The sequence below is a fragment of the Astatotilapia calliptera genome, chromosome 14 (genome assembly GCF_964374335.1).
Source record: "Astatotilapia calliptera chromosome 14, fAstCal68.1, whole genome shotgun sequence".
NCBI lineage: Eukaryota > Metazoa > Chordata > Actinopteri > Cichliformes > Cichlidae > Astatotilapia > Astatotilapia calliptera.
Window position 1 is genome coordinate 28,359,989 of NC_137435.1, and position 27,342 is coordinate 28,387,330.

Here is a 27,342-nt window from a genome sequence, read left to right on the forward strand (position 1 = left end):
TCACAACATCAACTATCACTGATAGAGGGCAGGAAGAAGAACAAGCAAACTCCACACAGAAAAGACACTGGATTTGAACCCTGTGAGGCAAAAAGACCAGACAACATTCTTCCATTGTCCAACTTTGGCGTCAGCTGTATCCTCAGTCTCCTATTCTTACCTGACAGGTGTGGCACCCAAGATGGTCGTCTGCTTCTATAGCCCATTTGTGTCAAGGCGCAATGCCGTGTATCCAGAGATGCTCTTCTGCATTACCAACACGAGGCAGTGGCTCTATTTGCGTTTAGAGACAGCTGAGCCGGTGTACCCATCAAAGTACATGTTTATGTGAGGTGATATTACAGAGTACAGACGTCAAGTCTACTTTGTCATGTTTTAGTAACTGAAAAAGCCTTCAGTTATTTGTATTAATGCGTAGAGAGAAAAAATCCTACAGTTCATCTGAATAGAAACAGATTAGAAGGAAATTGTGTATTTATTTATTTAATAAACATTCACTCAGTGGACAAAGATAGAGTTAGGCCTCGGTGACTGGACACAGCAGAAGTAAAGTTTGCTTTACTACCAACAGGTTTTGGCTGGAATAATTAAACTGTGTACAAAGGCCAGTTTGTTTGCTTTTTTTTGTTGTTGTTATTTTTTAAAAAAAAATCTTGTTTACTTTAAAAGTGTACCATAGTGTACATGAACAAATACACTCTTTTCCAAACAGTGCAGGAGTTGTACTACTACTACTGCTATTCTTGTACTCGAGTACTCTTTAACCTTTTTATTGAATTTTACTTGTCAATAAATTTAAAACCGTTCTCATTGTGAGTGTACCTAATGAAAGTAGCTGAACACGCAGGCAGAAAGCCTGACGGATTGCGGGGCTGTCACGTGTCCTTGGCACTGTGAACATAAAGTTAAACTTGCGAGGTCACGTTTGATGAGAGTACCTCTCAGTCTCTTACAGATTTATGGAGCTTGTTCTGTTCGTTGTATTACATAACCCTGACCCTTCCTCTGCTGCACCTCGCCTGCTATTTACTGAGCCAGACTAGATATGCACGGGCGAGTCTAAATTAAAAAACACCCATACAATAAATAAAATTAAGTGGGGTTTTTTCTTTTTCTTTCTTTCTTTCTTTTTTTTTTCATCATTCATTTTTAAGCTGAATCACGTCTTCAAAAAACACAGACACTCAACTTCTCCAAAAAAATAAGATGACGAGGCTAAACTGGCCTTCACAGTTCAAACCCCACCCCCTGACACCCCCCTGCTTCCAGGACGGAGTTGGTTTGATCCTGCACGGCGTAAAGTTTCCTTCCGCGTCGAGCACGCCAAGAGTCTGCCGTAAATCCAGGAAAAGAAGAAGAGAGCTGTGCGAGAGGCTTGCACAAAGAGGAGAGAGGCAGTTAAGGTAAGATGCTGAGAAAACTTGCCTTTTATTTGGTTTACGTCGACTAGCGCTCTGTGGCAGTGTGCGGAGACTCAAACCTAAGCGATATCGGACTTACACCATCACTAGAAACCTGTAAGACAGAGCCAATATTACGCTTTTACATCAGATATTAGCTGTAGACTACAGCCGACTACAGTGTTACGCAAACTGAGGTCAACTTGTATAATCTTTAAGCCACGAACAATTTAAAGTAGAATCTGATCATCTTTAAACGTGCAATTTATAAAACTATTGCGTGTCTGCGTTCACCGGTATTTTCTGTAATGTGTTTACAGCCACCTTTGTCACTCTCCAGAACATAGTCAGAGCCCGGTTCCGCTGGCTACTATTTCTATCGTTATTTATTAATTTGTAATGTGTAAAATGGGATTAAGTCTGCTATAACGGAGCTAACTGACACTCATAACTAGTATAACCGGTGTGTAGCGTGACATTACGTGTGGTACTACACACACACTCGTGGGTCAATCTGGACTGTCCCACAGCCGATAACGCTTTCGTGACTGAAACGCATATTTATTTTAGGTGAAAGAGCTGGACCGTAGTGATGTCCACATTGAACTGCTTCGCTTTTATCAGATTTCTGGTGTTGTTGGACATTTTTGCCCCAAATTAACAACTCACTTTATGTGGTTGTACTTTTAAACAACCACATAAATCATCTAAGTCAATGATCTTTTAGGGCACATGTGTTTGATATGGGTGAGGATATAGGAAAATAAAAAGCGTTATTCATATAGTTTTACCCAAGGTTTTCTTTTATGACTACATTACAGGTATCTCTGAAGGAGTCACATGCAGGTTATTAGAAAGTTACTGTGTAAAAAGATCACCTATGATGACGCAATAACTGAACTGGCTCCTTGTGAGTTGTAGATGTCTTCTTTCTGTCACAGGAAAGTAAAGCTAACAATAAATACCAAGATTAGGTCGTCATTCTTTTATAAAAACAGATGTGTCAAATAAAAGGTCCAGGGGTCCAGAATCGGCCCCGCAAATCTCCAATCTGGCCCACTAGTGTGAAGGAGGACACAAAATGTGGAGGTTCAGTTTTTTAACTTTTCCGTTTTCAGTCCTTCCTACTATCTGTTTTTCACAGTAGATCCACAGTTACAAACTTGAGATTTAGAAAAACCTTGTTTGATAATAAAACATTCTGAGAGATTAGCTACAGAACTTTTTCTGTTAATTTTATTTATGTATTGTGAATTGAGCCCAAAGAGACAGCAGTATTTCTTTATCACGTAGAAAAACTGATATGTACTGTTGAACTTTTCCTATATGATGGATTAAACTTCTTTACACTGACAGAAAGGGGATTTTCACAGGTCCGGCTGATTTGAAGTCGCTGTATGTAGCCCATGATGTAAAATTAGTTTGACATCCCTGGTTTTAAAATTACTTTTTGTCTGGCTTTTTACCAGGTTGAAGGTTAATACATGGTTTCAGGGTAAGGGCTTGGCACCGGTTTGTGTTGTAACTTGAGGGTAAGAGTGTTGGGTCAGCATATGTGGCCCTTCCCCTTACACACTGAGTGGAGTGGGCAGCAGCCACTTTTTGGGAGTAAAGGTAAAGCTTTTAGACTAAATATGAGAATAGGTTCATCCAAATGTGTAACTTCATTTTCCACATTGCGCTTACTCAGCAGTTGTAGAAATGAGCAAGGAACAGGTAAGCGTGGATGTTTAGAGATTTTATGAGTTATTAGTCATATTTGGTGAATTGTCACTGTTTTCTCGTGTCTTTAGCCTGAAGCAAATTGGCATGAGTTTTCTATGTGGCTCCATTATGTAGGGATTTACACACCTAACAAGTGAAAGAGCATAAGTTTAAGCTGGGGAGGAGACATAAATTTCTCCTGGCTTGCATCAGGAAGGGAAGCTGGAGTTAAAGTAAAAAAAGTTGCCAAACATGCGTAGCTACCTGCCGTTGCAACACTTTGTCACTAAGTGCGCTGCTGAAAGTAGCTTTTTAGGTAACCGTTTTCTTTGTGATAAATCGACCTTTATGTAACTCACTGTGACGTTGAGAGAAGGCGTGGGTTTTGCTCTCAGGTTGAGTTCTCTGATCCTCCCAGGAAGTCACTATGTTGTTGGAGGGGTGCCTCTGGGGTGTTTAACTTGGATACTGCTTGTGGAGTTTGTTTTTTTTCTGTATAGTCTCAGTGACATTTGGCTTCTGATAACGCTACCTGTTTGAATAACCTGTTCACTAAAAGGGTTTGAAAGAGTTTATTTAAAATAAGACCTTTAGCTAGTTCTACTTAAACAATCAAAGATTTATATATTTTTATATCTTGGAAAACATCCATATATGTGGATTGTTTATATTTTCAAGTGTTTTTAAAGGGTGTGGATCATTTGGAGCATTTTATCTTCATTAGTCTTTGATGAATTTTCATCAGTTTTTGATTAATTTATCTATGTAATTGATGTTTTCATCTCACTGGAAGTTTCCTAACTTCACATGAACTTATCTGAGATTAAATTAGATGCAATCACACTACAATACTTTAAAGATTTGTAAAAAATCCTTTTTAGGAATTGGTTGATAATGTTTTTTATTATGTTGGGCTGTCATGTGACTTTTATCACCGTGACTCCTGTACACACTGTGATAGGGCTGAGCTACCCATGAAATAGTTTGCTTAATAAACCAGTGACTTGGTGTAGTGTAGTGTGCATGGTAGCACTGAGTGAATGTCTGCAGGGCTAGCTGTTCATTAGCCTTCTTAGAGGATCAAAGAAGCTTAGTGTCATTGTTTTCGGTCTGTGAACCAAACTGAAACCTGAACGCTCAGAGCATTGGGTCCTCTCGACCTCGGTATGAAAAGAGCCGGTGCTGTTGCTGCACGACAAGAAATTCCTCATGCACCGAAGGCGGTGGTTTACAGTGCCAGAGTATCCTGAGCCAAATGCAAATCGTAGTTGTCTACTATTGTGTGAACACAAGGTGTCATTGTGTGCTATAATGCATAGCAGGTTGCTTACATATGTTAGCAAGGGTGTTGTCTGTGTGCATTAGCCTTCATAAGCTTTGTTTATTTGGAGTTTAACATGCAGCCTGTTTTAAAATGTGACTTTCACAGATCGATAGCAGCATCTTCATGTCAGTGACATGTTCACTGTAAACCATGGGCCTGTAGTTAATGGGCTGTTTTGGATCTAAATCTGTGAAATCTGTGGTGTGTTGAACAGTAACTGAATGATGTCCCACCCCAAATACATAAAAAATAAATTTATGACCAGGAAAAATAGTCAATTATTTGTTTTTTGTATTGTTTTTTTTTTTTTTCTCACTTTAGCTGTGTTCTGTGTTTCCTCACGCAGAGGACCCACATGCCAGACATGGACCCCGAGACCACCCACACCGAGCCCGCAGTGGATGAAGAGGCATCTCTCTTCAGCACCATGGACCTCTTGCTGTTCTCCGTCATTGTCGGCTTTGTAGTTTACTGGTTCATGTCCCGTAAGAAGCCTGAGCCCATTCCCGAATTCAAAAAGCTCGACACACCGTGAGTATCCATCAGCTTTCAGGTTCCATCTGGGACGCGAACACATGACATGAGGTTAACGAGTTGAAGCTCATAAACGGGAGTAGTCGGGGTACTTTAGTAGATCTGCTCAATAGCTTATTTTTATCTTCAGTCACAGTTTTAAATTGTTGTAGAGGTAATGGTGCTGTATTGTAAATTATCTTCATGCGTAGATGCACATTTAAACTGTACAGCTGGACACTCGTGAGTCAAAGTTTGCTTTCAGAAGCCAAGCTGCGTCATATGTAGGCAGGTCCTCATCAAGAGCTGCTGCTCTTTCTAGCTGCAGTTGCATTTATGTATCCAGGGACTGGGTCTGATGCTGTTTGCTGAATGAGCTCATTAACGAGGACATTTACTGGGACACACAGATGATTTGTGCTGGTGGATAAACCTTTGGTCTTTAAACTAATCATGTGTCTTGTGTTGGCAGACTTCAGCTTCTTATCACCTTAACCTGGCAAAAAATGTGTTGGACTATATTGCATAAGTTATCTGTGTTATATGCCATCTGTTTTTTGTTTTGTTTTTTTAATCTTTATCTAGTAACTTATTGTTTTTTAGACCTAATTCTAAACATTTAAAGATTGATATGAATTTACAAATGCACAGTGAAAATGAAGATTAAACATAGGCTTCTTTTTTAGTTAGTTTTTTTATTACATCTCTTCAGGTATATTTTAAGTGGGTATGATGCTGACCCAGAAAGCTTGATTGGTTGTAAATTACAATGGGTCGATACACGATCCATTCACTGACTCTCAGTTTGATCCAAATAAGGCCTGGTCAATTAAGGTAGAACGAAGCCAGTTATCAGATCACTAAGTTAACCCAGGGTTACCTTTACACGTTCACATGACCGGGGTGGTGTTGCACAAAGTAATCACTTTTAAGGGGTGTTTCACATATGACTCATTTTCTGCAGAAATTTATGGCAGAGTGCGTTGTCTGTGCTGCTTTTGATTTCTAAGGTGACGGCTGCGCATTAGATGTCTCAAACTTTAAACTGCATACATTTAAACGTTGAAGCTTACTGTCCCATCTTAAAAGTAAAAAAAAAAAAAAAAATCTTTTAACTTTGCTTAAGAAAAAAAATCCTGATTGAGGTTGTTATAATTCATGCATGAAAGGGCTAACAGATATTTTAAATAAAAGAATAAGTGAAAACGTGGTGCTTCCAGATGATTATAAACCGAAACTTAGGACATAACCTCCTGACAGTTTTAGTTTTATTCTCTTAATTGCAGACTCGCTGCTGTTTTTAAGGGCTTGGAAGTAAATATATCAAATGGGCTTACTCTACATACAAATTTGACATGTCAGCAAGTACAGTTTGGATGTCCTGTTGTAGGATCATATACTTATAGTAAAATAAAATGATCAAATGTTTGCTGCCAACAGAAAAAACACAAACCTTAGATGCAGCTGAAAAACTTGACACGTTCTCTTCGCAGGCTTCTGAGGGGTCTTCTACGAATAGTGACTCTGTTTTCTAGAGAATTGATTGGTCTGCAGGTGGGATTTTCATACCTGTTGCTCTCTAATCTGCAACATAATCTACTCCAGAGCGGGAGGGCTCTATAGCGATATACTCTGCTAAGAAGGGAACCACCTTCCTAGTACAGGAAACCCAGGATTAAGTCTGGATAAGCTATTATCCTGGTTTGTAGTTCAGGTGTCTGATGTTTCCTCTCACAGGATGATTTCCAGCCACTTCCTCACATACTTTAATCTGATATTAGCTGTGTACTCGGTATCTGCACATAGAGAGAGAGAGAGAGAAATTTATATTAAAAAAATCGATTCAGGATTTTAATGAATCGATTTTAATCGATGAATCGATTATAAAAACCCACCCCTAGAAAAAATGTATTGTAGAGCAGCCGAGGACTCTCTAGTAAATGTTTCGCTACTCGTGACCTTTGTTTTCTCTCACCCTCTCCTTTCACACAGTTTCTGTCCTCCCATAAACTCACCCAGGCGTTCTGTCTGGCTTCTCTTCTGAGCCCTCCCTCCCCACCCCACTCTGTTCACTCCAGGTACAAGCCTGTGCAGACCACGAGTGGGCGTTCCTCTCAAGTTACATCCAGTTGAGTTAGGGTCACAGTTAAAGTGATTCCATCCGACCACAGCTGTTGGGGAAGGCTCATTCATTTTCTGTAGAGACTACTCACTCTGCTCTCCCCCATGATGGCGTAATGGAGGCTTGGACTTGCCTTGCACTGGCCACATTTTTTTTTTTTTTATTCTTATTTTTTCGTCCACTTCCAGGCATAAGCTTTATTTTTCTTTACTTTATTTTTTGGTGAAGGGGAAAAAAAATAAGAAAATGAAGCAAAAGGAAATCCTGACCATTTGTGTTAAAGCAGGAATTTGGTTGGAAAGGAGGTAATGACCCCTGGAGAACATGTTTTTGTTGAGGGCGGGCCTAAAACCCTCAAAGCTGGTCTCTCCTCCCCTTAAAGGGGCAGCGATTGCTTAACTGCTATGAAGGGGGCGTAGTTTTGTCTCTTTCCTGTGCTTTTGTTTTTGGCCCTGAACCCATTTTGAAAGTTCCCTGGAGAACGAACTAGGCAGGCGCGCCAAGTTCCCTTTTGTGAGCCCTCTCCAAAGGTGGAAAGTTGAGGCTGAAGACAAGCAATCCATTCTTTGTCCACAGTTAGTTTTTTTTCTTTCTTTTAAATCATCCCCACCGCTGCTTCTTACCCTCCCCTCGTCGTGGGTGCGTGTTTGTGTGTGGGTGCGCTCTGAGCTTGTTCCACCATTGGAGGGCCATGTCACAAATGAAATCCTTTTATGATAAATGAGGTTGCCATGGAAATGACATCCCCCCCCCCCCCCTTCCTCTCTCCTCCTGTTAGGTGGGGGTAGGGGATACTTCAGGGAAAAACATACCATTCATTGCCCCCCCCCCTCCTCCTTCTCTTTTCTCCTTTAGTGGTCCACTGAAGAGTTGCTCTGATAACCAGCCAAATTCTCAGATTGGACTTTTTTGCTCCGAACACCTCTGAGGCTGGAGAGGAAGAGGGGCGGGGATGAGCAGGAAGGCATTTTCAGCCCGAGATCGCTTCAGTGTGTTTGTGTGTGAGTCAAACGTGTGGGTCTGCAGCTCGGCTGGATTTTATGGGAAAGTCAGTTTCCCACCATTGTGTTCTCAGCGGTTGCCAGACACTCTAAGGGCTTGTAAGCTGCTGTGCTCGTGCATGTGTGTGTCTGTGGAGTTGTGTAGAGCTGCTGGTTTCACAGAGCAGTACAGGAAGAAGCTGAGTTCAGATTGTGTTTGAAGCGTCTAAGGGGAAGTCGGGCCGCTCTACAAACCTGTAAATATCTCTCTGACTTTTTGGGCTGGTGTTACTTTTCCATCTTGCACCTCTGGACCGTCCTGCCCTTTTTTTTTTTTTATTTATTTTTTTTTTTTGAGCGTGGCGGCTCCCGGTGTTACCTAGCCAGCAGTGCTAGTGGCAGTGGTGAGCTACAGGGCTGCATGCCATGGGCTGCGTCTTCTCCCTGCCAGAGGACAGGAGAGATGCTGCTGAGAGGTCAGTGACATGTTTGATTTACTGCTTCAAAGCATGATGCAGTGTGTTTTTAATACTGCTTACTTGAAGGATGATGTAACATTTTTTGTAACATTTGCCACTGGCTGCCTGCTGATTAGGCTGATAGCACCGACCACATTTGGAAGTAATTTGTAAGCACTGAGTAGTAGCTTGTTTTCAGTTAAATCTCTGCACACAAAGCTTAGCTGTCTGTTTCAAGACGTTAAAGCGAGTGCTATAAGAAGCTATACGTTGTTTCTGGAGGTTATGTAAGACGGAGATAATATCTATTTGACTGCGAGTCCAATTTGATTATTGGCTGCTCTGTTTCTTGTTTTCCCTTTACCGCACAGGTCACTTGCACATTTACAGTCTTGTTTGCTTTAGTTCTTTATATCAACTTTGCATACGGCTCGGTTTCCATGTTACTGGCACATTTAAATAGAAAGGAATGGAAATGCATGTCATTCATTGGTTGTGGCGTCATAAGATCAAGATCAGGGGAAAACTTCCTGGATTGGTTCTTTATCTTAATTTCTATTTGTGCAGCTAATTACTGAGCAGCAGGTTGGAGGTTTGTTTTGACACAAGAAATGGTTAAAAAAAAAAAAAAAGGCCTGTATTTATATAGCGCTTTACTAGTCCCTAAGGACCCCAAAGCGCTTTACATATCCAGTCATCCACCCATTCACACACACATTCACACACTGGCGATAGCAAGCTACATTGTAGCCACAGCTGCCCTGGGGCGCACTGACAGAGGCGAGGCTGCCGGACACTGGCGCCACCGGGCCCTCTGACCACCACCAGTAGGCAACGGGTGAAGTGTCTTGCCCAAGGACACAACGACCGAGACTGTCCAAGCCAGGGCTCAAACCGGCAACCTTCCGATTACAAGGCGAACTCCCAACTGTTGAGCCACAATCGCCCCGTGGCTCAAGAAGCCAGACTTCCTTGCATTTTATTTTGTTGTCGTCTCAGGCGATAGTTGTCCAGGTTTTTCAAGATTTTTTGGGGGGGTTTCGGTCATTTTCAATCCAGTGTCTGTTTCTGACCATTTTCAGAGGAATGTTTTTTGTTTGTAAGCATAATAAGGGATGAGCCAGTGTTGTCTACACGTGGTAGACATCTTCACAAAGAACCAGTTTTGTTCCCATTTCTTTAGTTGACTCTGCACAAAATGCCAATAACAGTTTGACAGATTCTCAAAGAGCTAAAAATTGGCACATGTGCTCTGCATTGTGTTAAAAATCTGAGAGTACTGGGTAAGTGGGAAAACAAAAGACGTGTGTCTAAACAATACCTATCTACACAAGATGTACAGCATCTCTTATGGAGCAAATCCAGCAAAGACCTGACACCGAACCTGAGAGATGTTCACTGAAGAGTGAAAATCGGTGGCAGGTCTTTGGATCAAGTCATCGTCATTGTGTTAAGGAAGAGGTTGAAAGTGATGCAGTGAGTGTCTACGGCCATCCTTAAAATATGGTCGAGGCTCTGAGGCTACGCCTCAGCTGGCTAGTAAATCCACCACACCAGTTGGCGATTGATCCTGATCGTCTCATTTTATCTGATATCATTTGTGTTTTAGGCTACAAGGGTGGGGAGATTGATTCATAGTCACAGCCTTTGCTGCGTGTGTATATCTGATGTATTATAATGTAACCGGGCGCTGCATTGACTTTGAACTCCCGTAACCTTGCTGTTTTGCAATTTCACACAGAAATCCTTCCTTTTGGCGGGTGGTTCAGAACTGATAACACGTCTAACGGATCCTGCTGAAGCTGTCAGGAAGGGTTTCGCTTCAGTGCAAAGGCTTGTTTTTAATTTTGATCAGCAATTTGGTTCAGAGGAAAAACTTTTTTTTTTCTCCTTTAATATATAATTACACGTTCAACGTTAATCCCACACACACTGCAGGGGTTAGGTTCACTGAGGTTGTATTGGGTTTTTTGTGCCCTTTGTTGGGAGTACAGTGTACTTTGGAAACCTGTCTTACGTCATAGAGTTTGTCAAATCAATATGTTGCTGCTCAGCGTTAATGGCTTTGCTGTAGGTCTTGTCCTCCTGAATCATGGAAATCGAACAGTGTGTTCATCTTGCATTAGTATTTATGCTCGTAGTCATGTGTGGCCTGCGTATTCCTTTATCAGTGCAGATGTCCACTCAGGGCTTTGATGCTGAATGAAGCTGTGCTGCCTTTCATTTTGCTGCGTGCTGCTGTTTTTTTAAATGTTTCAGTCCATTAGTGACTGACTTGGTGAATATGAACCCAGAGTTTAAATCATCTGCTGTAACACATTATATATTGAGCACTGTGTAATGAATGCATCTGTGGGTCTACAGATGATTGGTCTGAGCAATGCTTGTGTAATTGCCTTCTCACTGATGTAAGGATTGCATCAACTGAGACTGGTGAAGACTTGCGAAACATTTCTTTTTAAACTGTGTCAGCTTACAGTAAATGCATTACTAAGCTAAAAAATGTGTCCTTAAGTAAAACAAAAATCCCCATCTTTAAAAATAGTGAGTATGAAACAGAAATGAGAAGCCTTTAAGTAATCGAGTGAAGTGACGCTGCACTGAGTGTCATACACACTTAATTCTCCTCAAAGTATTTAAGTGGTTCTGCCACCCTGCGTTGTTGGGTGTTTTACCAACACCTCCACTACCCCAGTATCCACCTGTAGGCTCTAAGTGTATAATCGTTCCCTATTTCCGTAGGTAATATTTGCTCAGTGACGAGCTCAGTCTAGATGCCGGCCGGCCGCGCCTCCCAGAGGCTTTTCTTAAAGGGGGGTTTTTCCTTCCCACGGTTGCCAAATCTCAAAGGGGGTCAAGTGATTTTTGGGGTTTTCTGTTTTCTTTGCATTATTGTAGAGTCTTACAATAGAAAGCACTTCGAGGCACCTGTTGTTGTTGTTGTTGTTGTTGTTAAATATGCGATGCAAATACAATTAAATTCAAACTAAATTCAAATTCTGTTGCTGTAATAAGTCATTTTAATACATTATGTTCGACTCATTTGTGATGATAAACCAAATTCTCCTTAGCATGTGGGATCCTATATTTTTAGTTTTGTTTTTGTTTTGTTTTTTTCTCCGCCTGTTTTTGTGTTGCGTTGATGTTATTTTTGACTCGGGGCAGGGCAGCATACTTACAGATTCGTTTTCGTATGTTTGTGTATCATGCTGGACCAATCCTCTTCCGAGAGTCATCCTTTAACCCTTAGATGCACACGTGGGGTCAAAAATGACCCCATGGTAGGGCTGCCACAAACGATTATTTTGATAGTCGACTAGTCACCGATTATTTTTGCGATTAGTCGACTAATCAGATCATCATCCATTAGACGTAAAACTACAGCTTATTGCACCAGCAGCATCTGCTCTTATATAACTATCATTAGCTTACAGCTTTAAGTGTTTAAGGTCTGTGCTAACTAAAAATAAAGACAAGATGATAGTTTATTGAATTTTAATGAAATTTGCAGATTGTTTCGGTGAAGATTAATAAACTCCTTGCTATCTAAAATATAACAGGACACTGGAGTATATTCTGGAGCATCTCACACTTCTGATAATCAGCTGGCTGCTTGATGTTTATTCAGCTGTGTAAAAACTATAACTTTAATCTCAGACAAACTGATTTACTCAGGAACAAATAAAATACTAAAAAAAAAAAGCCAAACAATAACATTTTAAGTTATCTAAGTGACTCATATATATTTAACCTGAGTAGCGAAAGACGGCGGTGGGTTTGAAAACGATTTGCGGGGAGTCCGGTGTTCTCACGGCGCTAGTGAGCCTAGCCCCCGGCTCGCTAACGAGCTAGTGGGTAACAGATGTCTCCGAAAACGTCGGAGCGCTTTTGAAAATATGTGGTGTCCTGATAAACTGAGCAGATATTTGAGGTTTACACAGCTACATTCTCGCCTGAAAATATGTTAAACGTTTATTTTGTGACCCAGAAAGAATAATAAGAGTAACATTAAAACTAACTAGCTGCCGCCATTGTTGGAAACTGCGCTGGGCCGCGCTATGAATTCTGGGACACAGCTGCTTCTTCTTCTTCTTCGGGGTTTAACGGTAGCTGACATCCTTGTACATGCAATGCTGCCATCTTCTGTTTCAGTCCGTTATTACACTCTTAAATCCTGCCACTTATTCCTGCGTCTTTTGTGATCGTACAAAGTTTCAAATGACGCGTCGACTATTAAATCAGTCATCGACGATTTTGATAGTCGACGTAATCGTGACTAGTCGACAAATCGTGGCAGCCCTACCCCATGGGTTGTTTTTCTTCAAAATCTTTAAAATGCAAAGTTGTAATTTATTCATATTCCAGGTATTCCTCATAAAATATGTTTGTAACATGAGGCCATTTGCATTTTATTTATTTTTTCATTAATTTATAAAAAAATGCAGTTTTTGTATCACTACCCCACTCTTCCACAAGTGGGGTCAAAAATGACCCCAAGCACTTTCATTCTTAGCAACTCTGACTGTCCCACTTACACTTCTGATGGATCAGGAATTAATTTTTACACAGTAACATACATGATTTATAGTCAGGGCTGCACATAAGTGGTCCGCAGGTGCGCATTCGCTGTCAAAATAAAAGTATTCCCGGAAATTCAGAGAATATGTGCCTCTTTTGTGGTGGAGGAACACCAAAGTAATTGCTTACGGAGCTTGCTTTTTTTGACATCTTTAAGAGTTCTGAACAAATGTCTGTCCTCCTCCAGAACATCTAATGTACACAAACGAGCATCCTAACTTCTTATCTGGTACGCGTCTTTTATTTTGACAGCAAATGCGCACCTGCGGACCATTTATGTGCAGCCCTGTTTATAGTTTCCTGTGCATTTCAAACATTGTCCTTTCTGATTTATTTATTTATTTATTTTTAATATTTAAAGTAACATGGCTGCTATGAGGCAAGCTGTGGACCTTGGCCTACAAATGATCCAGGACGGATGGGATGAAGAGCCCATCGGAGGCACTGACTCAGAATCTGACATCTCAGATATAGAGGACAAAGACTATTGTCCCCCCCACTGAACAAGGCCAGTCAGATACAGAGGAGTCCTCTGATGAGGAAATGAATATTTAGTCTAACAGAATGAGCCCCTCTTACTGCTCTAGCCACAATATTCTGAATTAGTCGGCCAGGGCTTGCACTTGGGTCTAGTACTGTCTCCCCAATAGATGCATGGAAGATGTTCATGTCTGATAACATAATAGAAGAGGTGCTGACATGCACAAACATGGAGGCACGAAGAGTAGCCACAGACAGGGGAAAAGAGCGGAAAAATGTAATCAAACATAAGCTCCTGGCCTTCATTTGATTGACCATCCTTGCAGGAAATGAGACGAACTGGGATGTACCAGTCGGTGTGCTTTTTGGGAGTCCTCTGCATAACCCATTGTACAAGGCCACTATGTCAATTCAAAGATTTAAAGATATTTGCAGTTTCTTGCACTTTGATGACAAGAGGACCAGAGCCTATGGACTGAAAACAAACCACATGGCAGCTTTCTGCTACATATGGGACCTGTTCTTGGTCAACTGCAGGCAGAAATTCATGCTCGGTGATTGTGTTACAGTGGCTGAACAACTTGTGCCTTTCAGAGAGAAGACCCAGCTTCTGCAGTATATGCCGAGCAAGCATACAAGAGTGATACAAAAACTGCAATTTCTTAAAATTAATGAAAAAATAAATAAAAATGCAAAGGGCCTCATGTCACAATCATGTTTTATGAGGAATACCTCAAATATGAAAATATCACAACTCTTCGTTTTAAAGCTTTTGAAGAATAACAACCGAGTTTATAGAAAAATGCATTGTTTCTATTTGGGGTCATTTTTGACTCGTGGAAGAGTGTAGGTACTGGTAGGTTGTGCATCCAAGGGTTAAGGCAGAACATGGTACATCGGAAATCTTTCAATGTGCAAACCTACATTCATCTGCCACTTTATTAGGTACACCTGTTCAGCTGCTCTTCTGTTTCTTGAACATAACAGTGAGTTCACTTGTGCGCAAGTTTCCAGTTTTTTTTGTTTTGTTTTTTTTTTAGTTTTTTTTTTTTAAAACCATGTCATTAAGAATTGAGGCTGTTCTAAAGTCAAAAACAGGTCTAGCTACTGGCAAGGTGTACCTAACAAAGGGGCCACTGACTGTATGAATGTCTTGTCTCCAGCAGGTTTTGCACTCATGTCCCAAACATCCAAAGCTTCTGGCTGCTACACAAATCTTTGTACCCACCTATTAGATGTATGAGGTCATGCTCGTGAATGTTGATTCAGTTCAGGTTTAGAGTACGTGGGCAGCTGATGATTTAACTAAGGCTTAAAAAAAACAAAAAGTACTTTGACCTCTCCAGCTGTCAGCCATTTGGAGGACAGAAAACTTGCTGTAATTCCTCCATCAACTTCTTTGCAATGGTTGTTACTGCTAAATGGTCTTCAACCTTTGTAAAAGGATTGTCGTCTCTGCTTATTTGTAATTGTAATATTTCATTATCTCTTCCAGGACACCCACCACAAGAGAGACCAGTTTCATTGAGAAAATGAAGAAAACCGTAAGTAATGCTACTTTATCAGATATATTTTAAAATAACACTGTATAGACGCGTGAGCTCCAGACTTGCAGAGTTAATGTTGTGGTTATTCACCAGCTAATAATTATCTTTATGGGCCCTGCAGAGTAGTTTTGTTGCCTTCTTGCGGAGTGGATGAAGCATACAATAACTGTAATGGTATCCCCGCTGATGTGACCACATTAAGCTCTTGATTTCCAAACAATGTTTTGACTTTTGTGGAACTGTTTTGTAGCCAGAGCTGAGCAAAGGCTGGGGTTTAGCTGATGTGGTTTTTGAAGAGAATAGTTCAGATACCACCGTGGTGGCAGGAAGGATCTTTGGCCCCCACTGAGGTTTAACTTTGCCCCTGTTTTTGTCTCAGCAGTCCTGAAGGTGGCAGTTTATTTTATGGCACAGATTTACACATGGGGATGTTCATGCAGAAGTCCTATAGTTCAAACGCAGGTCTAAGGATGCATTTTATGTAGATTTAAATAGATTACATACTTCGTGATGTAATGCATTTACATTATGTAATGTAAATGATGAGTACATATCTTTGTGTGCAGGGAAAGAACATCATTGTGTTCTACGGGTCTCAGACGGGTACAGCAGAGGAATTTGCTAACAGGCTGTCCAAAGACGCTCAGCGTTACGGCATGAAGGGAATGGTTGCTGATCCAGAGGAGTATAGCATGGTAAGTATTGCCAGTGAATGAAATGCACAGCACAGTGAGGATAAATGCAGTTATTCTGCGTTGTTCAAACATGAAATGTTTGATTTTAACGATTTGTAGTGAACCTTCTCTTTCCTAGATAAATAAAACATGTACACACCTCATCACATCAGTTGTTCCAGTCACAGTTGGATGTAATCTCTGCTTATTGAGAATCAGTGTTTGCATCCATTTTAAACTTCAGCGTCTCCGATTCTCTCTCGTTGCAGGGGGAACTGTCCCGTCTGTCTGAGATTACAAACTCACTCGCCATTTTTTGCATGGCCACCTACGGAGAAGGAGACCCAACTGATAATGCACAGGACTTTTATGACTGGCTGCAGGAAAACGATGATGAGGATCTCTCCGGATTAAACTACACTGTGAGTTTTTATGCTCAACTTTGGTGCGTGTAAATTCTGTCAAATTAAAAGCGACTTCAGGAGAACTTCTCTGTTGAAAGTAAAGTTTTAAAAAGTACAACGCAGAGAGTGAAATGGACGCTGGGCAAGATCGGTGAAGTTTGTCGTATGTTGGACTGTTACTTCCTACCAGTCGTGCTACACTGTCAAGATGGAAAGCCCAGTCAGGTTATAAACTGACCTTTGTAAAGTAAAGAATAATAAGTGGAGATGATGACGACGATGATGATACTTGGAATTTGAGTCACCAGCTACACAGCCTGGATTTGCGTCACGCCGTTCATGTGTGACATTGTGTTATTGTTGGGACTCGATGTCCTCATTTGAGTGAAAAATTTGAAAAACTTTTTTTTTTGTAACGAACTTCTTGTTTTCACTGTTGTGTATATTTTGCCATGTGTGCAATTTGAGGGAGCAGGTCAAGTGGAGGACAAAATAGGAAGTGGCATGCCTAAAAACTATCCACAGCAGATGAACAGTATCTGGAAGTCATGACTTTTGATGATCACTTCCTGCACTTGTTTCCCATTTTCTTTGCAAAATACGAAGAAGTGAGGTGTGACTCAAGACTTTTGCACATTCCTGCGTTTTGGTTTTCATCAGTAGAAAACCGGTCGGACATCTGCAGTGATCTCACAGTTGCACGGGATTATTTCGAGCGTGTTATTTTTGTGGCACTGAACCAAAGCCGGGTACTGGCCACTCTTCATTGTGTCCCGGTCTGTTTTCAGGTTTTTGGTTTGGGCAACAAGACGTATGAACACTACAATGCAATGGGGAAGTATGTGGACAAAAGGCTGGAGCAGCTGGGAGCAACACGCATCTTTGATCTTGGTATGGGAGATGACGATGGCAAGTAAGTGACTGATGGATCCTCCGTGCCTAAAAAGAAGTGAGCTCCACATTTTTGGGTGGTGCAGCACTTATTGGGGGTTGAGATAGATTAGACCATTTAAGATGCACATTTGAAGACTTCATCAACCTTTTTAAAATAATAATGCTTTTTTCGGCTCTTAGTTTGGAAGAGGACTTTGTTTCATGGAGAGAGCAGTTCTGGCCGGCTGTCTGCCAGCACTTTGGAGTGGAAGCCTCAGGAGATGAATCAAGGTGAGTTCAGGGACAGTTTGTGCCATGCATCATCATTTCATTATTTCAGACTTTTGATTTTGCAATTGTGCAACAGTTGCCTTGAGACATTTTTACCTTTCTCTCGTCCTGCCTGCTGTTTTTTGTCCTGCTGCATCTCTAAAAAGAAACTACAAAGACAAAACACAGGATGACTTGCTGTGATTCACTCCATATTGAATTATGTCTCCGCGTGTGCACAGCTTGCAAACTGTAGTTTGTTTTGTCTCTCAGCATTCGGCAGTACGAGCTGAAGGAGCACACTGACATCAACATGAACAAAGTGTACACTGGAGAGATCGGCCGCCTGAAGAGCTTTGAGGTCCAGAAGCCGTGAGTATCGTAGCAGAAACTAATCACTGCAATGGAGACCGATCATTCACTGCTAGCATTTCACCTGCATTTATGACAAACTCCAGACTGGGTACAAGTGACCCTTTCTGCCCTCTAGTGGTTAAAAAACCCCAACCCTAAACTTTTTACTCTTTTAGAAATAAATCTTTTTAATACTTAAGTGCTGCTCTTTTATTCATAGGCCTTTTGACTCCAAAAACCCCTTCCTGGCTCTAGTGACTGTCAACCGCAAACTAAATAAAGCTGGTGACAGACATCTGATGCATTTGGAGTTGGACATCACAGGCTCCAAGATCAGGTGAGGCTGGATGGGATCATTGCTTAGTAAACCTTTATCTCCCTGATTTCATGCAACGATGTGCACAGCCCTGATGTATTTTTAGCTTTATGAATTCAGCTCAAAGTCTGAATTTTTTTTTCTTCTCATTCTCATTTCAGATACGAGTCCGGAGATCACGTTGCAGTTTTTCCCACAAACGACTCTGCGCTGGTGAACAAGCTGGGACAGATACTTGGGGTTGACCTTGATGTGGTTATCTCTCTTAATAACCTTGATGGTATGGCATTGACAGACCCAAAGCACCTTGACCTTACCAGCTCGTCCCTCCCACAGTCTAGTGAAATCTACCCTTGATATTCAAACTTGCTGTATCAGCTCACTTAATGTCTGAGTGACAGGAGTACTGTTATATTATGTAATAGCAGTAATTTAGCGGTAGTATAAATACTTAAGTTAGCTGTTGTTATAAAGGTCAGTTGTGGTGAATAAGACTGCTCGTTATCACTGAAAGTTGAGTAATAAGGCTACAAATGTGAAACTTGCTCATTCAGACCACGTGCAGTTTATTAATACAACAAAAACTGGCCTATAACCACACTTTAAAGCTATTTTACCACTAGTGTGGTAGAAAGATGAACCCATAAATCCACTGAAGATGCCCAGATACATTTTAAATCTTTTTCTGTTAGCTGTTGACCATTAAAGTGTTTTCAGAGTAGTGTCCTTGCTGTTTTGTGTTTCAGAGGAGTCCAACAAGAAGCATCCGTTCCCCTGCCCTACCACCTACCGCACGGCCCTCACTCACTACCTGGACATCACTCACCCGCCTCGCACCAACGTCCTCTACGAGCTGGCGCAGTACGCCTCTGATCCCAAAGACCAGGAGAATATGCGCAAGATGGCCTCCTCCTCACCCGAGGGCAAGGTCAGTAATGGGTGGTAGTTGGTGGTTCGGGGCAGTGGCGGCATACAGCATGTGTGGTTGCCTGCACGTGCCTCCCAGAATCCATTTTGTAATCAAAGATCGTTGCGTTAAGTTCTTGCAGATATAATTATTTATTGACTTCCTTGTGCGGACGCCGGACAAGCGGGAGTCCAGGGACAGACCAAAGGTTTTTCAGTCATGAGGGCCTGAGGCTGAGTTTTAATTGAAGCCTGGTCGGTCGAAGAAAAGAATTAAAGAGCTTGGACCTGACCGTCCAGAGTTAAATATTCAGCAGCAGTCCACGGATCTTGGGAGACGGTATACATGGACGTTCTCCAGCACGCTATATGACAAGCGCAGTTGGTTAACGGGGCGCGGGGTGAGCAGTGCCTTTTGTTTTCCGTGTCTGCTGTGTCAGAGTCCTCGTACTGAAAGGTTGTGGACCACCACAGTTTTACGGGACTTAAAGCACTTAACAGAGAAGTACAAAAGACTCGAGCAGTTGTAGCCACTTGGACAATAGCGTAGTTTGTTTGTTTTCCTGCATTGGTGTGACTGCAGTCACTCTCAGATTATCGAAGGTTTGCAAATGATTGCTGCCTAATTTATAAATGCAGACAGATTGCCTTCAGTCTGAAAGAGTCTATGTCAGCGTAACTCGAGGAAACGTATTGCATGTGATGGCCAATTTGACCCCACTCTTGTTTTGTTTTAAATAATTCAAATTTTATTGAATTCTGCATAAAAACGTCAAAACGGAACAAAGCAGTTCAAAGACACTGACAGAGAGAGGTATATAAGGCTGTTTGTATAATAGCTTCTTGGGTGGTAATGATTTGCAAGTCGTCTGGTTCAAACGAAGTTATATTTTCACTTGTGAAAGTGTCCCAATCTTCCTTGGCCATCTCATTTTCATGATTAAGCCCTCCCCAACGTCTTCTCACAGACGGCAGTGTTCGTCTTCTGTTCAGTCCGCGTTTTTAGTGTCTGAGTTTGTCACTAGCTAAGAATCCGTTCTCATGCTGATTGTCACATGGCAAAATTCCCCCCGGGTCTAGTGGTGGTGTTAGAGTAGCTGTTATCAAGTTAATGTAACAGAAGCTGGATCACAAAGCTCATATGAATTGTTCTCTGCTTATTTGCAGGCCCTCTACCAGAGCTGGGTGTTGGATGCCAGCAGAAACATCCTCGCCATACTGGAGGATATGCCGTCACTGAGGCCTCCTGTCGACCACTTGTGTGAGCTGTTGCCCCGTCTCCAGGCTCGCTATTACTCCATCGCCTCCTCTTCAAAAGTAAATCCATTTCCTCTGCAGTCAATAGAAGGAGTTAAAGTCATATACTTCTGTTTTAACGTTTATTAAGGAATTGAATAAGCCGTCTGATTTTTAGGAGCGAGCTGTTATTAACTCTTCTCTTTTATGCAGGTTCATCCCAACAGCATCCACATCTGCGCCGTCGTGGTCGAGTACGAGACCAAGACTGGCCGCACCAACAAGGGAGTTGCGACCAATTGGCTGAAAAACAAACTGGCCACGGACAATGGGCACAAGTCCACCGTCCCCATGTACATCCGCAAGTCTCAGTTCCGCCTGCCGTTCAAATCCACCAACCCGGTGATCATGGTCGGCCCTGGGACTGGAATTGCTCCTTTCATGGGCTTCATCCAGGAGAGAGGCTGGCTCAAACAGCAAGGTATTTATGGACTAATGTCGTCTAACCTTGACAAGAAACTGATGAATGAAGTAGTTATAGTAAGGAATTTCTATCTATATTAGCATGTTGCGCTATCATCTATCACTAGTGCAAACCTGGAGAGTGTATCCAAGGTTACTTTCTGTCAGTATCAATGTACGGATGTCCCCTAAATGCCTCATACGCACGCAGTGAGCTAGGAAGAGGAACATTTTTAATTAACATTTGCTTTGCTCTGTGGCTGTCATCTGATTATAGGAAAAGAGGTTGGAGAGACCGTGCTGTATTTCGGCTGCAGACATAAGAACGAGGACTACATCTACCAGGAGGAGCTCGAAGGCTCAGAGAAGAACGGAGTCTTAACAAAGCTGAATGTTGCCTTCTCCAGAGACCAGGACCATAAGGTACAGCTGCCTACGAGACTCGGAGTGGTGCATTATATCAGATTTCCTCTGTTGACAATGTCTTGTTACATCAAAATCGGGAAATGTACCTGGATTGTCTGTTAGTAGTTGATGTGAACTGCTTCTTTGGTAAAATGAAAAATTAAGATAGCAGAAAATCATTTGATTTATCAGTTTAATCGGGATCCCCGTTAGCATCAGTCTCAGTACCCTAGTGTACCCACGCGACACGTGACATGGCATCAGATCGGCGAGCACAATGGCTCCATTACACACAAGCCAACATCCACAACACCTTAACATAATACTAGCTGCTTCTAAATATACAGATGTCACTTACTTTCATGGAGAGAACATAAAACTATAACAGGACACAGAAAGAAGCGTTACACATTGATACAGTACAGTAATGATTTTTGTGAACGTTTCCTCTCTTCCAGTGTAATGTCCCTTTCGCCATATCCAATTTACAAACGTATACAAACAGGATTCTAGACTTGAGTACCTTCCCGATTAAACTCATCACAGCACAATCTTACTCAGATCAGCCCAGATTACCAAGAAAATTGTTTGCATTCAGTTCTGTCTGGTTGTTTAGCTGTTTGTAGATAAATACACTGTTTTCTGTGCAGGTTTTTGACGCGCACATATAAACATTGTTTTTCTGTTTTTCCAAAATAAAGGTGTACGTGCAGCATCTGCTGACCAAAAATAAGGAGCATGTCTGGAAGTTGATTCACACGGACAACGCTCATATCTACATCTGCGGGTAATTACCAGATTTCAGTTGTTACGTGTGTGTGTGTGTGTGTGTGAGAGAGCGTGAGTGTGATATTAAAGTATGCAGAAGATGCCACTGTGGTTGGGCTCATCTCTGATGGACATGAGATGGCGTAGAGGGCGGCGGTGGAGAACTGTCTTGCTGGTGCTCAGAAAATAACCTAATGCTGAACGTCCTTAAAACCGAAGCGACAGGTGGAATCTGTGTCCACCTTTAGGTTTCTGGGCACCCACATCTCTGCTGATCTCACCTGGATCCACAACACAAACTCCCTGGTTAAAAAGCCCCAGCAGCAGTTGCACTTCCTCAGTGTCCAGAGAATAAGCTGACCTTCTACTGCTCAGAACAGAAAGGCTGCGCAGAGGGTAATTAAACCTGCCCTCAGCCAACTCTGGTGGCCATCACCAAATCCTCCTGTTTCAGAAAAACCATGGCCATCACAGGTGACCCCGCCCACCACCTGATTGACCTGCTGCCGTCAGGTCAATCAGGTCCCAAACCTTCAGCTTTTTCCCCTGGGCCATTCAGACTGTTAACAAACACTATGTTAGCTCGTTAGGTGAACTTTCACACTGTGGAGTCAGTCAGGAATTCTGCACTACATGGAAGTGATGCAAGCCTGGATTCTCTTTAGCAATGTGGCGCCTCCTAGTGAAATAGTTGTGAAAGTACAGTAAAGAACTTCTGTCTTATTTGTCTTATATGCATTGCTCACTGTCATTTCTTTCCTGTTATAGAGATGCAAGAAACATGGCTAAAGACGTGCAGACGGCTTTCTACGAGATTGCGGAGCAAGTGGGAGTCATGACGCGCACCCAGGCTGTAGATTACGTGAAGAAACTGATGACCAAGGGACGCTACTCACAGGATGTCTGGAGTTAAAGAGCCTCAAACCTGGCCTCACTTTGTGCACATACAGTAGTAGTTTTAACGTTTTTTATCGTCTGCCTTGGTCTAGACTGACTTAAAGAAACAAATGAATCAATTTTAAACCTTGTGTTCGTACTCAACCTGGTTCACCTTGACAGCGACAGCTAACTGAAGAAAATGAGGCAAACTCTACCTCAGTAGATCTTACTAAACCAATAGAGCCACCTCCTTACTTTGGTTTGTGGAAAGACAGCTTGTGTTTTTTGAGATCCTCACACGATCCTAATTGTTTCAGCCCTGTGCTTTCCGGGGAGTGTAAAGAGCCTCCCATTTATAAATGAACGAATTGGTCTAGAATCCCACCCGCTCTAAATTCTTAAATCATGAGTATTAGATGCACAAGAGTGTCATTTGATTTTGTTTAAATGTTTTGTTTTGTTTTATTAGCCTCAGATTTAAGGTGTCACACCACAGCAGTTTTGTGTGTGCGTGTGTGTGTTGCAGTGCAAACACTCAGAGTAGGCTGAGACATGAATGGACGCTGACTTTTCTCTCTGAGCTGATTCAGTAGCCGTTTCCTAGCAACAATAAATATCTAAAATGTTTTTAAAGTTTTTATTTGGTGTAACAAACTGGCATCGCAGGTACAATTGTGTGTTTACCTTTGTGTTTTGACAAGGGGGTTAGCCTTTTATGCAGACGTTGCTGTTCATTTGAAAGAAGAATGGTAACATTTCGAGAGGCACCGAAAAAAAGGAGACTATCATATATAAAAACCATGAGATTATGTGCTTTTCTTTTCTTTTACATAGAGAAAATAAATATTTTTAACCAGTGATATTTTAAAGCATTTTGTATGTTAGAGCCTGCCTCCCATGGGACTGTTGTTTTCTGCGATATTCACCTAAAAGCAGAGGATTGTGGGTTCATTGGGTGGCATTGGCAACTCTAACACGATAACCACCTCTGTTTGACTTTCTTATACTCTTCTGCGCCTCTCCCCCTTTTCGTTTGACCACACGTGCGCCGCTGCACGCAGAAGGTGGCCAGACGTATCCGAACATTAAACGTGTTCTCCCGTTTCAGTCCGTCAGAGCTCGTCACGGAGGTGTGGGGGAGTTTGAGGTCAGTCAGGCAGTGGAAGTGCAGTGCCTTTTTTCTTTTTCTTTTTTTGTGATGCCTTATGTATGGAGTTGGCAGTAAAGTCGGGATACTTCATTGTATGTTTATTCCTTCTTTCTTGCTTATATTTTGATAGAAAGAAAAGTTCATCTGAGACACTTTACCCAGTGCTGTCACTTTTATCATTCCTCTTTACAATGTAATCATTTGATTATATGGAGGCTTGCTTTTTTTAATTAATAAAAAGACTGAATAATTTTTGGAGTTTTGTTTTTCTTTCTCTTTTTTTTTTTTTTTCAGGGGGGGTCATTAGAGGTATGTAAGGATTCCTGAGGCGCCTTGCACACCTTTTAGCAGGTGTGATTCACTCTGTTTAAACCAAATTCAGGTAGGGCTGTGCGATATGACCAAAATCTCATATCCCGATATAAGAATTCTATCATCCTGATAACGATATAAATCACAAAAATGTAACATTTTCTGTGAATCTCGGGCAGCTCGTCTTGCGGGAAGCGTTTCTAGCTGCGCGTCATGTAGCTGGAGTCGAGTGTTTTAACCATTGACTGTTCTACAGTCAATGGCATAATACAAAGTGATGGTGAAACCTAAAAGATGGTGTCATGTCTGCTCCCTGAAGCAATCTCATAACAGTTTCAATCTATTTCAACCCAGTTAGCACATTTCTGTTATGAAGTTTAATAATTTTTTGGCAGTAAACTTTTAAATCCTTTTATTATGAATATCACATTTTCAGATTTTCAAGAGAGACCAGACCAATAGGGCAGCAGAAATCACAAAAATAAATAAATAAGAGTTTTATAAAGTTTAAAACAGTAAAAAAAGAGAGAGAGAGAGACTGGAATGATTATGATGTATAACACAGAATATGTACAATAACAGAGTTATAAACACGAAAACACGTGATACTTTTTATTTCATCTATAACCTCTGTGTAAATTTTGTTGATTGCAAAGTGTTTATGAATATGTTTTTAAAAGCTGGTTATCTGACTGTCAGTTAATAGCAATTAAAAAGAAAGCTGATTTTTATTATTCCTAAATGGAAAAAGTCCATTATGAATTTTTGTTATGAATTTCATTTATCAATCCACCTCCTCACTGCTCTTTCCCGGTGCAGCAGCCAGAGCTGGATCAAGCAGCCAGATGGCTTCTGGAGGAAGACTAACTGCAACAAAGGGTCTCTGGGAGGCTGCTCAGGCACAGCAGCTGAAAAATCAAAGATGAAATAAAAACTGGACCTGATCATGGTGCTGCATGAGACAAAAAGTCTAGATGATAAACCAGTGTATGAATTGGTAACACTGCTTATGATGATCATGTTTAGATGGAAACTAGCGAGCTAACTTACTGCAAACCTCTAACTCAGTTAAATTGAATAAACTCTGTTTTCATGGATGCCTGGATGTTAAACTTAATTGTTAAACCCGGTAAAACAGCAACGCTGATCATTTTATTAAAGATGAAAGAAGTTAGACCGTTTTTAGCTCTCAGTGATCCCTCAGTGTTCGTTTGACTTTGGGACCTGAAATATGGCAGCTTTTCACTTACACATTTTTGAACCACTCATTCATAGAAATAGTTTCCAGTCAAAGATCTGGACAGATCCACCAAGTTCACAGTAGTTTTTCAATTTTCTGCAGCGCAGAAAAAAAAACCCTGAAAACATCACTCCTCTGAAGTAACACATTGTGATTCATGTACAAACAACACACAATTATTGTAGATTCTTCAAAGCCTCCTTATATTCAACACTTGGGTAGGTGGTGTTATACATGCCCTCACAGCACCGGCACATCAATCACCCTATTTTCACCTTGTCACCTTCATTAAGCTGCTCTCTTTCTACAGAAGGCCCACTGCATGCATGGGGGGGGGGATACCGTGGGCCAGGGCTGTGGCATCTAACGTCTGGTTGTCAGTGTCCTTTGGAAAAGCAAGTGATTGTCCTAAAATCAGATGTCCCAGCAGATTGATCTAGTTTGCCATGCTGGCAAAAGACCAATACACCAAGACAAACAGCCATTTATGCTTTTTACACAGACAGCCCATTTAACCAGGGAACTTGACACAATGTATTTTTTTTCTATCCTCTGTTAAATAATTCTGCAACTACCTCTGATAGTGTCCTCATCGTCATAATATTCCCTTTATTTATGATTAGTAATCTTTATCTTCAGAGGTGTGGGTGACAGTTTTAGTGTTTGCTTTAAAAAACAAAAAACAACAAAAACTCAAAACAAAAACTTGATGGAATATTTCTCTGGACAAGAGGTCCTTGGATCGCCTCGCCGTTGTCTTTGTTGAACGCAATGAAGGCAGTGAAAGAACTGCTCACTCCTGATTGGACACTGAGCTGCACCACCTTCTCCTTCACTCCTCCACCTTGCTGTCCTCTGTGCTCTCTCTCCTCCATCTCCAGAAAACAAATCAGTCTGAGCACCAAACCTGTGGACTGTTAGTCTGCAGATAAGAAGGAAAACACACAGAATTCTCATGTTTGTCATTTTTCATACCGTATAGTATATTAGTTTACCAGTCCAACAGATTTATGTTTCCAAATGTATTAGCTCTTTATTATTTCTTTCTTTTCTTTACTTTACCCACCACGGAGGCCGTGGAGACGGTCAGAAAACGATTACAAGAAGACAGCTCTTTGGAGGACAGGACCAACTTCACACCCGATCAGATCTGCACACTGTTAGACCTCTGCCTCACCACTACATATTTCAAGTACAACGAAGGCTTTTACAGACAAAGACATGGCTGTGCCATGGGCTCCCCCGTGTCACCTATTGTAGCCAACCTTTACATGGAGGAAGTGGAAAGGAAGGCTCTTGGCTCTTTCAAAGGAAGAGTACCCAGCCACTGGTACAGATATGTGGACGACACCTGGGTCAAAATCAAGACACCAGGGAAGACACAAAGGATAACTGTTTGCCTTTCCTGGACTGCGCCGTGCACATTGAAGAGAACGGCAAACTCAACATCGAAATTTACCGGAAGCCCACACACACGGACCAGTACCTCCTTTTTGACTCCCATCACCCTCTGGAACACAAACTTGGAGTAATTAGGACCCTACACCACCGGGCAGAACATGTTCCCTCTCAACCTGAAGGAAAAAAGAAGGAACACACACATGTAAAGGAAGCACTCAAAACGTGCGGCTATCCTAATTGGGCGTTTTTAAAGTCAGCAAAGAGGCACAGAAAAGAAGACCAGACACCAGCGAGGGAGGATAAGAAGGACAGACGCAACAACATTGTCATCCCCTATGTAGCCGGTGTATCAGAAAAACTCAGGAGAGTTTTCTCCAAGCATGACATCCCGGTGCATTTCAGACCCAGCAACACGCTCAGACAGAAACTGGTTCACCCGAAAGACAAAACGCCAAAACACAAACTTAACAACGTGGTGTATGCTGTACAGTGCAGCGAGGAATGCTCAGACCTCTACATTGGAGAGACCAAACAGCCACTTCACAAGCGCATGGCACAACACAGAAGAGCCACCTCCACAGGACAA

The 27,342-nt window shown here is 41.7% G+C and overlaps 1 protein-coding gene across 2 annotated transcripts; it reads left to right on the forward strand.

Annotated features, from left to right (window-relative positions):
- Positions 1 to 1,265: 1,265 nt before the first annotated feature.
- On the forward strand, positions 1,266 to 24,055 carry porb (P450 (cytochrome) oxidoreductase b). Of its 2 annotated transcripts, XM_026191797.2 has the most exons (16): positions 1,266 to 1,403; positions 4,775 to 4,959; positions 15,055 to 15,103; positions 15,673 to 15,801; positions 16,050 to 16,202; positions 16,973 to 17,097; positions 17,259 to 17,348; positions 17,601 to 17,699; positions 17,902 to 18,018; positions 18,159 to 18,277; positions 18,744 to 18,925; positions 20,071 to 20,220; positions 20,353 to 20,620; positions 20,879 to 21,024; positions 21,708 to 21,793; positions 22,543 to 24,055. In XM_026191797.2, exons 2-16 carry the CDS (start codon positions 4,784 to 4,786, stop codon positions 22,685 to 22,687), a joined length of 2,034 nt encoding a protein of 677 aa, XP_026047582.2. In that variant the 5' UTR covers positions 1,266 to 1,403; positions 4,775 to 4,783; the 3' UTR covers positions 22,688 to 24,055. The 2 variants fall into 2 exon arrangements, with proteins under 2 accessions (XP_026047582.2, XP_026047583.2); XM_026191798.2 differs by lacking the exons at positions 1,266 to 1,403; positions 4,775 to 4,959 and adding an exon at positions 8,052 to 8,519.
- Positions 24,056 to 27,342: the final 3,287 nt, after the last annotated feature.

What these genes read in the sequence shown, in the direction of transcription:
- porb (XM_026191797.2), top strand. Translation starts at nt 4,784, where the DNA reads ATGCCAGACATGGACCCCGAGACCACCCACACCGAGCCCGCAGTGGAT. An exon ending in CCTCCTCACCCGAGGGCAAG is followed by an intron (nt 18,926 to 20,070) that starts GTCAGTAATGGG and finishes GCTTATTTGCAG; the next exon opens with GCCCTCTACCAGAGCTGGGT. An exon ending in CCATCGCCTCCTCTTCAAAA is followed by an intron (nt 20,221 to 20,352) that starts GTAAATCCATTT and finishes TCTTTTATGCAG; the next exon opens with GTTCATCCCAACAGCATCCA.